This window comes from Phycodurus eques, chromosome 9, assembly GCF_024500275.1.
Source record: "Phycodurus eques isolate BA_2022a chromosome 9, UOR_Pequ_1.1, whole genome shotgun sequence".
NCBI lineage: Eukaryota > Metazoa > Chordata > Actinopteri > Syngnathiformes > Syngnathidae > Phycodurus > Phycodurus eques.
The window spans coordinates 28,919,852-28,933,012 of NC_084533.1; the positions used below are offsets into that span (position 1 = coordinate 28,919,852).

Sequence of the window (13,161 nt, forward strand, 5' to 3'; positions counted from 1 at the left end):
GCCCCAAGTGGAGGAGTTCAAGTATCTCGGGGTCTTGTTCACGAGTGAGGGAAGAACGGAACGGGAGATCGACAGGCGGATCGGTGCGGCGTCTGCGGCGATGCGGACTTTGTATCGGTCCGTTGTGTTAAAGAAGGAGCTAAGCCGAAAGACGGAGCTCTCGATGGCACCGGTTGATCTAAGTTCCTACCCTCACCTATGGTCACGAGCTGTGGGTCGTGACCGAAAGAACGAGTTTTAAGAATAGTTATTTTTATTTACTTGATTTTAAAAACTCTTGCCAAGTCAAATGTTACTGTTTTATTAGGAGATAATGTTGTTTTTGTTTTTTGTTTGTTTTGTGTTTGTTTTTTGTTTTTGCAGTGTGACTGCAGTTGTAGTAGATCCTTGCTTATTTTGTTTTTTCATTCCCTTCCTCGCTCAGTCTCTTGTATTAAACTATCAACAGACAGATCTCTGTATAGGATCTTTTTTTTTTAAAATCACCTCACTGTTACCAGGATTTTCTATTACGATAAGTGGTAGAAGGTAGCAAGCGAAATCGATAGGAGCAGTTAACTTTTTTTTCATCCGAAAAATCCCGAAAAATCTGCGACGCTTCAAAATAAACTAGAATAACCAGTAAAGGGGCCAATAAAGCATTGCTCAGTATTCCAGTACCGTGGCGGCCAGAGAGAACAGAACACTGAGGAAACAGTTGACAGCTGTTGACTTGTAAAATCAAACATGTTTTGTTTATTTACATTGTGACTTCATTTAAGTGGCACGTAGAAAAGAAGAAAAAAAAAGATACGAGGTGATGCCACTTCGCCCTTGTCATCCGCCATTTAGATTGTGAGTGTTGAACTTATTATTTTTGGAATTATTGTATTAAAGTATTCGGATTACAGGGTTAGAAGTCAACCACTGCAATGGTAAAATGGGACTTTAATCCTTGCTTGTATTGTATTATTACCAAGACATAATGCAGAACAGAAAGGCACTTAGCCATTAAGACAGCAAACTACATATTGGCCCAAATTAGCTGCAATAACCAGTCGTGAAACAAACATTTTCTGGTATGAGTGGAAGAAATTAATTGAGCACTCAATCACACTTGCAGTCCTCCCTCCATTAGTTTGCCTCCTATTTTCACAGAGTGTGAATCTGTGCTAATTTAGATGCCCCGATAAGCCAAAGTCAGACACAACCGCCACTGATCATTCGGCAAGTTGCTTTATGCGCACTGAACCGAAACAAATCCCATCCCTCAATCCGGCAACATGCATCACACACACTCGGGCGCCACCTGGTTTCCATGGCAATAAGCCCCCTCCCTCTCTGCTTGTCTCCTGCGCAATTATCTCCGAGTATTGGTCATGCTGGCTTTTTGCTTGTACTGAATTAATGCCAGCATAAACAGTTTGGCCAACACATGCATGGGACACTAACGTGCACGTTCAGTATAAACGAGGGATTTGCCAGAGGAGAGAAATAGGAAGTCAAACAGTTGAGCTTTGGATGTGAGAAAAAAAAAAAGATGTGGCAGAGGTAATGGGAAATGGTGATTGGTTTGACATTTGGTCTTTAATAGAGAGTCCAGGTTCCCATCAGCAATGAAACTCGTGAGACCTCGTACATGATAAAAGATTCCTGCACATGCAAAGAAAGGTATCCTCTTTGAGCAGCTTTCTAGCATGCGGTGACCTACAGGTGATCCAGAATGAATGTGGCAGCAGTTTAAAAAAAGGCCACGTCGCTCAGCTGCGCACAACGCCTTGAAAGTGACTTCTGGCTCTCAGCACCCCCCGACTTACACTTATACAGGCTAACTCACGAATACGCTGCGCAGCGGCTGATGTGAGTGCACGTTAGGAGTTGTCGAACAGACCAGTCGACGCGTCGACTTTACCGCCGCGCAATGACCATTATAGCTTGAAGTCGATTAGCTGCCAATCACGTGTGCGTTTTGGCACGAACAACACGGACGTCACAGCAAACTAGCAGCGCAGGCTTACGAGTGTGGAAAAGTATGTGACTTACAATGGACCTAAAGCACGGTCACTTGCATCATATGCAAGTCTGTTCTCAACCATAACAAAAGCACAAGTGCTACTAACGCCAGTTTGAAAATGCATCCAATAACGCTAGCTGACAAACAGCCGAAATACAGCCAGTCAGCAAATTCTTCCCTTCTGTAACACCGTAACGTCTGCTTGCACAAGCCTTGGTCGACAACAACAACATCTCTGTGAAAATGATAGGGCCACCTGGTTAAAAATGCTTGATTGTGCTCCTAACTTATTTCGTGACCATTGGAAGTTTTCAATTTGATCGAATGGCAATGACATATGGCAGCGGTGTCAGTCGTTTTTGGACGCAGGCCACATCGTGGTTAGGATTTCCCCCGGAGGGCCGTCATGACTTAATTGGGTAGGGCGAATACCGATACCGGCCTCATTTCAAGGGATATGGTACTCTTGGAGGTCGCCGACATCGGCCACCGATACTTAAAGCAAAACAATTCTGACATGGAGTAAGTCCTCCTCACCAGTAGTTGGCGCTGCAACACTGATGCAGTTTGACACCTTGGTAAATCCTCATGTTTGTCAGAAAGAAAGAAGGGTCTTTTTTCACAGTTGTCTGTCATTGTGTTCAATAAAATTTGAAGTATCAAAAGTACAAGTGGTATCTCTATCGTGACTACTCGAGAGTGAGTGTCGGTCTGAAATATAGTCGTATCAAACATGCATATAAATCTATGATCGCCTAATATTGTAACATATACACAACAGATTGATGGATAGCTAGTTTTGAAATCAGAAGCCAGTACAAAAAAAAATTGTTTTTCAACTATTAATTCATTTTATTTGAAAAGTGGAATTGGTTACAAAGAAATGCTTACAATAGCTGAATGTTACCAAAAGTGAAGACAATTTGTAGTTTTGGTATTTCAGCAAGAGATCTGAAGTGGACGTATGTGATTTTGCTTTTGCGGGCCACTTAAAATTATGCCGCGGGCCGGATCTGGCCCCCGGGCCATGAGTTTGGCACCTTTGACATATGGGGTCCCTCAAGGATCAGTTCTTGGACCGCTTTTGTTCAGCCTGTTTATGCTACCCTTGGGTCACGTTCTTCCAAACTTTAATGTTAAATATGCAGATGACACACATTAATGTCTAGCAGTCCCCAAAGGACTCTCGTTAAATTGAGGCCTTGCCTTGATCGGGCTTTGTAAAAGGCGCTATAGAAAAGTATTTCCAATATTTTGGTTCCTTTATTTATGACGGGCTTAAATATTAATAAGCATTCCTCACTGTGTAATTACAGTAATATCTCTCCTATGGACGATTATTATCTTCATGAAGGCATCATTTTTAATAAAGCTCTCTTTCATAAATCTCACGAGATTGTATAATAAAGTGGCAGTAGTGCACCTTGATACGTTGTTTTTCCTGTTTTGTTTGCCACTGGAAGTTGGGTCTTGTACAGCGCATGTTTTACAGTTGAATAACTTATCTTGAACAAAATCCAAATAGTTGTTTCAAATGCTGCTCAGTGACTATAAAGACTTGAATTTCAGACGTTTACCTTCTTCACTTCATACTTGATAGCCAGTTTGACACGGCTGAGGCAGGGTCGGTTGTAGGGGCTCGGCGGGCACAGGTCGACGTCGCCGTTCACAATGGCTTCCACTTCCTCAGTGTTCCGACAGAGGTCCAACACCCCCACCACAAAGTCTTTACACTGCATTGACAGCTTACGGTAGTCATTCTGAAGATGGGAAAGTAGATGGTCAAGTACTGTTCACAGAACACAATGTCGGCCGATTTCTGTGCATCGTTTTCCAATTGAAATATTCAACATTCCTGAATCCACTCTACGGATCCTAAAAAAAATGGAATGCAGAGTCTATTATTTATTTATTTATTTATTTATTTTTTTATGCTACACGCATGCAGTTTGACAGAAATCGGTTTAGCAGAATCGGCTACGCGCGGCATTGCCATCAAAGATTGCTGGGATAGGCTCTGGCACGCCCGCGACCCGCGTGAGGATAAGCGGAACGGAAGATGAATGAAATTCCACATCATATAAGATGTGGCTCCGAATGAAACAAAAGAGAATTATTCATTATTTTCAGGGCAATTTGTGATGCTTATTTTGTCCATTTTCTAAAGTCATACACAGTCTGACACTACCTGTTTGTATCAATAAAAACAAGTAAAGTGACAACAACATTGACTGAATAATTCCACATTTCTCTGGAGACAAAATGCAATATAATAATTGTAGCCACTGTTGTTGTGGTCTTGTGGTAATGATAATGAGACTTGAGGTCATATTGCTTGCAGCTCGAGTTCAAAGTCTGATGGGCGAGCAAAGTGTAATACTCGAATACAGAACATATCATATTAACACCAAGGCTTATAATAAAGAGGTTTGTATAATGAGCACGAGCGGGAAGCTGCTTCGCAGTTTAAAATGAAGGTCAATCTCCAGTGAAGCAATGTCTGCTTGTTCTTTCGCTACTAAAAGTGTGGCCACACATTGCATGATTCCTTAACTCTGTAACAGACATGTTTGTTTACAAGGAAACGAAGACAACGAGACTTCAGGGTAGACCATGTAGTGTTTAAGAGTTGCAATGATGTTTGCATTGGAAGGTTATTACACGGCACGCTCACGAGTCAGAGCGTGTGTTTGGTGCCCCGGGGGGGGGGGTTGAGATAAAGGCGTGGGGATGATGATGTGAGAATGAAAACGGAGCCTTGCGCGAAGTAGAGGGAAAAACGGTTACGGTCGAGTGACTCCAATATAAAGTGAAGTCATGCAAGATGTGTGAAGATGGGTGAGAAAAGGATAGGCTGTTATGTTTTATAAAAGGGCTAAGAACACTTATTTCATGTTCTTTCTCGTGTCTCCTTTTTCAGCCGAACATGCCGGCCAACCTCCCGTTTGGTCAGCTGAGGTTACGCTTGATTTTGCACAATCGGCCCCGCGATGTATTCTGTTCTTTTTGTTGTAATTGTCTTCTTCAGCTCCTGCCGCCTTAGCGATATTGAACTCAGCGGCCAGGACACGGGTACGTGCTCATCAGTCGCTCCACTTCCGGGTCGACAGTCGTGAGGATAATTCCTTTCTGTGCGCACGAGAAAGTCTCTCGAGATATGCCGGTGTGTTCCCCAACAATGGACCTTCCAATTCTTGTTCTGCGCAACTTTAGGGGCACGCTTTCGTCTGTAAATGTTGGTAGAACTCCGACTTGTATGATCTCAGTCAGGGGCAATCGACGAGATGTTGAACTCATCTTTACGCTGTTAAACTACAGGGAACCGAAACTAAGAGCTCAACTGGTAGAGAAATGCTTGTAGGCTTCGGCAAGGTAATGTCACCGTCATTTTCCCCTCATACGGACTCTCCCATTGATTGAGAGGTCGAGAGTCAGCATGTGTCCATGGGCTCTGATGACAAATGGATGTGCGGTCTTGAAAATGTTTTTGGGAGCTAAATATTCTGCTGTCAGGGAAGTCGTCACACATGCTTTCATAAACTGCTCTCCTCCTTGTGCTGTGACAGGGTTGTGTACGTGTGAGTTGTTTGCGCTTGACTTGACCCACACAGGGTGAAGCCCTCCCTTTTGTGTGGGCAAACGTCCCATAAAACATAATAAGTGCATTTCAACAGCATGAGGATGAGCCTGAATCATATGATTGATGACAACCACGTCAGAAAAGGAAGCGTTCTGTGAGGGATGAAATGGCAGGAAACTTCAAATGTGTTCCCCTTGATAAAGGTTGGTTGTCAATAAACCGATCAAAGCCTTCTTTTTTCAAGAATATCTCCAAAATGGTGTCATCTGCCACCACACGACGCTCGGAGCCGCAAATAGTGAGGACAGCACGCAGGACGCCACGCACGTCCGGTTCTCATCTTGCAAGTGATTTCCCGAATTCGAGACGTCGCTCTGCTGCCCGTGTTGCAAACCCGCAAGAGGAGGAGTGCAACATTTGTGCACAGGTAGCTCCTCAACCCCCAAACTTCACTTCACCCCCCTCACCACCTGACCAACTTTCAGAGCTCCAGCCACGGCCCCCTTCTTCCACACTCATTTCCCATTTTCGCATATTGTAGCGTCAAGAGATGACGGCGGAGAAAAAGAGAGAGCGAGAAAAGACGGGCTGACGATAATGAAATGCTAATGAGACCGACGAGCACCAACGCAACTCCGCACCCTCAGGTGCGCCCTTCTCATTAACTCGTCTGGAGACGGAGCACGGTGACGGTACGGGGACGGCGGACGACAAACAAGATCGGGCAGATGAATGAGATGAGGGATAAATTAAAAGAGAAAAAGCGCTTGGCAGATAAAGGAAGAGGTGATTCATCAGCAAAATTGAAATTGTTATCAGATCATCGTTATCTGACGTGATGATTTAGACTGTAAATACAATGCAGAGTGTAATCAAGTGGAACTACACGATGTTGGCATACGTATTGGGAGTCTTTCATTACATCCACTGGAGGTGAAAATGGGAAAATGCTGCAACGGGAGTTGGCCTCCCCGTTACCGTTATGACGGCTTTGGCTCATCTGGGGAATTCCTTGATGGCCCTGGCGTTACGCGATGAGCGCAGAGCCACACTGGAACAGATATTACAATGTTTAAAGAGTGGAATCGGCCAAGATGAAAAGATATGTGGAAGAATTAACATTCGAGCAGCATTCATAAGTCTTGTCCAAACTGATTGACAAATTTTGCTCACTGACAAAAAAGCATCTTCCTTTAGACCAGTCCTCTGTTGTGACCGCGATAGAGCGTCTCGTTGCCCGCCCTGAGTGCATGCAGGTCGCACAGAGAAAGCTGGCAATTATTTTATTTTTTAAAGTCTGACTTGAAAGGGAGTGTGTAGACTTGAGTTTCGGGCTGGCGTGGCTGCTTTAGAGGGCCTTATTGTCCGCCGCATCACAAAAAGAAGGCGGAAGAGCGAGGTAAGAAAATAGGCGTCGATGGTTAATAAATCACCGATCAACATTGACTCCAAAGGGTGCTACATCTCTACTTATGAAACCCAATCACCAATCTTGTGTTCTGCGATAAAGTATCATCCCCCAGCCACCATTTAAAAAAAAAAAAAAAAGAAAAAAAGCCCCCGGTTAGAGGGCAAAGTGTGAAATATGAATATCTATCTGGCGTCCGTTGAATGCGATATTATTTTGAATGCACGCACAGATAGACGGATGAGAACTTGAACGAACCAACGGGAACTTACCTTGAACTCCGTCTCAATGTTGGCCAGTCTGGCCAGCTCGTTGCTGAGCTCCAGGGCGGTCAAGACCGGATCTTCGCTGCTGAGTGACAGGTAAGCTGCACTGGCCAGGCCCTTGTAGGCGTTCATCCTCGAGCGTGAATGGCTGAACGAGTCCTTTTTCTGTTTTTCCACACACTCGGAGCACTTGCAGAAGTAGTCGTGAGGCCTCTCTATGCGAGCCCCTTTGGTCAAGAGAATATGGACTATCTCGTACTCTTGGCAGTGAGCAGCCAGGATGACGGGTGTGACATCGTGCGAGAAACGCGTTCCATCCTCATCGTAAGCGTAGAAGTCGTCATCGCGCATCTCCTGCTCCGGGGGACTCGAAGCCAGGCGCAGACCCCCGCCAAAGGCAGGGTGGCCCAGGACGGCTTCTACGATGCGGACGTAACCCTTGGAAATAGCCAGGAGGAGGCCGTCTCCGATCCGAGCCAAGCCGTCCTTCTTCAGGAGCAGCTCGGTGACCTCCAGATGCTCGTTTCCGACGGCCAGCTGCAATGCATTCTGGCCCATGTAGTCCACACAATTGAAGTTGAGAGTTTTGGAGTCTTCCAGCATTTTACGCACGACGGGAATATTCCCGTACTCGGCCGCATCTAGAAAACGCTCCTCCTCCGCGGTGAGAGCCGAACCGCGCTCGTTGAACATGTACGCCGGGCCCCGGACCGCCTGGCGACGCCCCTTCTCCCTCAGCGTGGTGTGCCGGCGGTGCATAGCCTCCACCCTGTACAAATAACAGGAAATGCTCAGGACCAATTAAGGTAATACGGCTAAAAATAGCAAAGTCAGAAAGCAAGGAAACGAGACCACGAGGCAGTATCGTTAAATGCGTCGCACTTGGTGTTTTAAAAGGGTACAACAAAGTCCTTGGCGACTCTTGGCGACAACTTTGTTGGCAGGGATTGGTCATAGTTCATTACCAGAGTTGAGCACGGATCTTTCCCCTGGCACCCAAAGAGCTTTTACGACGCTTGGGGCCCTTGGAACCACAACCGGGGTCACAGCTCATCAAAAGGAGACGTCAGGCCAATGGCTATTAGGCAGAGATGAAGTCATCATCTTCGTCGTCTCTGGCATCCATCCATCCATCCATCCATCCTTTTCTAAAGCGTGTGTCCTGTTGACGGCCCCTCCCTCACTGTATTGTATGTATTCCGCCTGCAGCGGCTATTCCTGATTGATAATAACTTTACTATTTGTACCACTACAGCATGCGGTCAGCCATTAAGCTACGTCAACATCCCGTCAAAATGCATCTTCACTGACGCGTTGTGTGTTTTTGGACCACAGCGTCTCTGCCGGGCGCCCACACGGCGTTGGGGCCCGCCCGTCCAGCTCGCCACAGCCGCGCCCCACAATTCAGGGTAACTGTTTATTTCGTGCGCTAGCTTGTGAGCTAACTGGCTAGGAAGCTAACGAGCCAGCGAGCTCGCCAGTACGGTTGTCGTGTGTGCGTCCGCATAACAGCGACACATCAGGTGAAGTTAACTGTTTCATAGGCACAGTGACAGTCATCTTGTGCCACAGACACAAACTTGATTGACAGCTGAAGGGGAACATTCAGTTGAACATTGAATTACAATAAGAGCGTTTTGGACAGTTGTGTGTGTGTGTGTGTATGTATGCGTGTGTGTACTTTACTTTTTTATGCACATCCAGCATAAAGAAGCAAAGGGGATTTGGTTGCACAAGTGTGCACACCCTCGTAACTGTGATGTCGTTGTCTTCAGAACGAACCAATCACATTCAAACAGATGTTAACCATTTAAAGTGTCTCTGCCCCAAATAAATTTCAGCTCTTCTAGTTAGCTTTGCCTGACTTTTTTTTTTTTTTTTTTTTTATTTTGCTAACACTGACTGATATTTCAAACTGTTCATAATTCCAATTTGGAACATATAACACATTTTCCCATACGTGTTATATTGTGTTTTCTTATGGTCCGATGAAACCAAGGTTGAACTTTTGGACCATAATTCCAAAAGATATGTTTCGCGCAAAATGTTTCATTTGCTCCGTGTCCATGCTCTTTATTCAAAATGCTCTTATCTCAAACCATCTTTCCCCATTGAAATGAATGGAAATGCCATTAATCCGTTACGGCCTCCCCTCCGTAGAATAGAATATATAGAGACTTTATAGAATATAAAGTAGGCCGCACGGTGGGGACCTGGTTAGCACGTCTGCCTCACAGTTCTGAGGTAAAGAGGTGCAATAAGGTTTGAAATCATATTTTGGAGGACAGCCTGTGAAAGAGGTGCCCAGCACACTTGCATCGAGGAACAGCTCGTTTTCAGGATCAAAGCCGGGTTGCTCATCGTGTTTCGCCGCTAATGAGAAACAGCCACGTGCGCACGGCCGACGTCCCGAGCTTCTTTCGAGGCCTTTCAAGCCCAACGCTGGCGTATCAAAGCTGAGATCAAAGAGCCGGCATTGTGAGCCGCCGCTCTCGATGGCGGATCGCCTGGCCGGCGTGCGCACCCGTGAAAGCGGCACCGTCGGTGCGTGCTTGTGGACGCTTCCCACGTAGCACGGATGCACCGCGCTCAGCCCACTGTTGATTTTCACAGCGAACGGCTTCAACATATAACAGTCGCAGAACGGACACGAGTCCTGTTGAGCGCATCTTTAAATACGAGGAGTGGAAAAGTAGAACAAAAGCTAAACACGCTAATTCAATTGAACCCACGCAAGTTCCACTTTCGCGCATCCACTCTGTACATAAAGTGCCGCGAAAAGGTATTGGTATTATAATTTTAATATTTTTAGGCCACAAAGGAACTCAGGACAACTTGGAAAGAACTGCAGGCCTCCCTTGCCTGAGTGAAGGTCAGGGTTCAGGACACCACAATAAGGAAGACTGCAGGGGGGAAATGGCATCCGTGGCACAGTTCCGAGGCCAAAACCACTGCTGACCAAAAAGGTTCGCCTTTCCTTCATAAATGAAATCACCACTTAAAAACAACATTTGAAGGTTACATTTGTTTGATGATGTTAAACATTCAAGTGGAGAAACGATGCAAAAGTATAAGAATTGGAGAAGGGGGCAAATGCTTTTTCACGGCACTGTAACGTGAGTTCACGGCATCGCGTTCATGCTGGTTCGGAGGAGGAAAGCCCAGCAAAGAAAAGGAGGCACAGTGGCCCAGTTGGCGGGCCGAAACGGCTCAACCAGTGCAGCAGGTTGGATAGGTGCATTTTTGTTCTTTTCTTTTCTTTTCTTTTCTTTTCTTTTCTTCAATTGATGAAATCCCCGCCACGCAGAACCATCAGCGGCGCCGGTGGAGATCTTTGGCTTGACTTCGACTCTACTTCTTAAAGCTCTTCTTGTAAGACCTTAACGCATTGCCGCGATAGCCCTTATTTAGAAATGAAACATATACGCACTGGCCAAAGCATTAGGCACAATCCCATTTTACTGACACCTTGTAGTATGGGATTGTCACGCTTTGCAAAATGTATTACTATGCGCAATACATTTTGCAAAGCTGATGGCATTTGCTTGAGACTGCATTTATATCGGGAAATGTTAAAACTGCATTTGCGATCGGTCGCTCGTCGCGTGTCCTCGCCGGGCGGCCCCGCCTCTCCTCCGTCCGCAAATAACAACGCAATTTGACTTCGTACGGAGAGATTGCTCAAGTATTGCTCAGCTGCGTGCGGTCTGTGCCCTGTGCCCCAATTCCCCTCGTCTGTCCAGCGGCATTTTCAAGAAACGTCACAAGATTGAACACACACACAGGAACTATTCAACCTCCCCAGTTTCCAGATAGTTGAACTGATAATACTTATAGTTGTTGTTGTGAGGCACGCCGGGCGCATCTGCCTCACAGTTGTGAGGTTGCGGGTTCAAATCCCAGCCTCGCCTGTGTGGAGTTTGCAGGTCTCCCCGTGCCTGCCTGGCTTTTCTCCCGGTACTCCGCTTTCCTCCCACACGCCCAAAACATGCACGGTAGGTTCACTGAAGACTCTACATTGCCCGTAGGTGTGAATGTGTTGTTTCCATGTGCCCTGCGATTGGCTGGCGACCGGTTCAGGGTGGACCCCGCCTCTCGCCCAGAGGCAGCCGGGTTAGGCGCCAGCATGCCTGCGACCCGCGTGAGGAGAAGCGCTTCAGAAAATGGACGGACTGATACTTGTTCCTAATAATATGTCCTTCCTCATCTCGCTAAACGAGGCTACCAAATTACGAGAAACGCCTCTCTCGGCTTCAGCGCAGTTCTCTCCATCCTTATGACGGGGCCGATCTGAGCTGAGGCGTGAGAGACCCTGGACTGGTCGCCAGCCAATTGCAGGGCACATAATAGACAAACAACCATTCACATCAAAACCATTTGGGCCAGATGGATTTTTCCTTCCAGATATTATTAATTGTCGATGGGTGGGCTGCTGGACAGCCCCCCCCCCCCCCTCCCTTCAACGCCCCTGCCTTTGAAGGTTAGGCTGGACGAATCGAATCATATAATAGTTTATCACTTGTTTTCCTTGACAAGAGAGCAAGAAAGAATTTCCAAATGAACCAAATGTTTCGGGTCTTTCCTCGTCCTAAATCGTCGTCCAATTCAGGACGGAGCTGATTGCAAATGAGCCTGCACGTGTGCCAAGTCGAACCAAGCAGTCGATTTCATCGTCGCGAGCCAAAGACAACAAGTCAAAGTCAACGTTAGAAACTCACGATTGCCGGTTGTCGGAGTTGTGCTCGGTGTCGGTGTGCTCAGTGGCGCGGCGGCTCCCGCAGTCCGGCGCTTCGGGGGCTTCGGGGGCTTCGGAGGGTCGCTGTCCGCGGTGCTGAAGGCCCCCGTCCTTCCCGGAGCCGCGTCCGGTCCAGGGGGGCGACGGCGGCTCGTCGCGGCGCTCGCACACCACGTCGAGGTGCGCGTAGCGGCGCCGAGAGTCCCCGCTGCGGTTGCGGAACTTTGGCGGCGTGAGCTGAGGGGAGTTCTGCGGGGACGAGTGAAGACAGTCCGTCGAAGCCAGGTAAGGCGGCTCCGTGTGCTCCAGGAGCGGAGAGGCCGAGGAGAAGAGGTCCCGGCGGGGAGGCGATCCTCGGTGGACGCGCAAAGGTGCGGAGGGAGACGCGGAGCGACGCTCTTTCTCGCCGCCATCGCTTCCCTCCCCGTCGTCGGACATCGGCGCACTCGGAGGCACAGAAATACTTCAAGAAAACATCAGATACGACAGCGCTAGTTTGCTAGTTTATGTGACGCACATTGCGCAAAGCGTGGCAAACTTTCATCGCAACTGCGCGCGAGCGTGGAGTCCGGATCCTGCCAGCGCGCGCACGAGGAGCCAGCGCGCGCACGAGGAGCCAGCCCCTCCTAAAATGGAAGCCGCTAATCAAAAGTGACATCTGCGCTCACTCATCTCAGACATGATTGAGGACACACACCGAGAGGAACAAATAGACGCAGCGTGATGAAATACAATTGCTTTGACTTCTCAGACTCATTTTCGTTTTGCAGCCGTCGTCCAAAGTGCAGAATTGCTGCAGCGCCTGCTCAAATCCGGGCGAGACGTCAAGTGCAGCACACTGAAGAAACCGCTCTGAAAGTATTCTTCCATCCGTTGCACATGATGATCGAAATGTGCTAAACATTTAGCAATGTCACATGTTCAAATTCAATACGTTCAAGTGACCCTTTCCTCTGTGCGGTGAGCAACCGAGCCTCATTTGGGACTTTGGAAAAGTTCGGAATTTTGGCAAGCGCCTGTTTTCCCGTCTCTTCACATCTCCAATCTAATGCTTTCAGGCACTCTAATTTTCCACATGCAGGCTCATTTATGTACGATTTTGAAGAGCGCAAACGCAAAAGCAGACAGACGTCTCTGTGATTTCCGTATCGTTTTTTAAATTTCTGGCCTCCAGTTTCA

The 13,161-nt window shown here is 47.2% G+C and overlaps 1 protein-coding gene across 6 annotated transcripts in view; it reads right to left on the reverse strand.

The window, feature by feature from the left end:
* LOC133407659 (short transient receptor potential channel 7) overlaps positions 1–12,432 on the reverse strand; it is a 39,564-nt gene extending 27,132 nt beyond the window's left edge. For 5 of the 6 annotated variants that reach the window (XM_061685764.1, XM_061685762.1, XM_061685760.1 and 2 more), the window contains exons 1-2: positions 7,254–8,006; positions 3,571–3,753 (exon numbers count right to left, since the gene is read on the reverse strand). In XM_061685764.1, coding sequence (XP_061541748.1) covers positions 3,571–3,753; positions 7,254–8,006 — 936 coding nt within the window. Of the gene's footprint in view, positions 1–3,570; positions 3,754–7,253; positions 8,017–11,965 lie in introns of those variants that run through there. The other variant, XM_061685763.1, reaches the window with a different exon arrangement.
* Between the last annotated feature and the right edge of the window lie 729 nt (positions 12,433–13,161).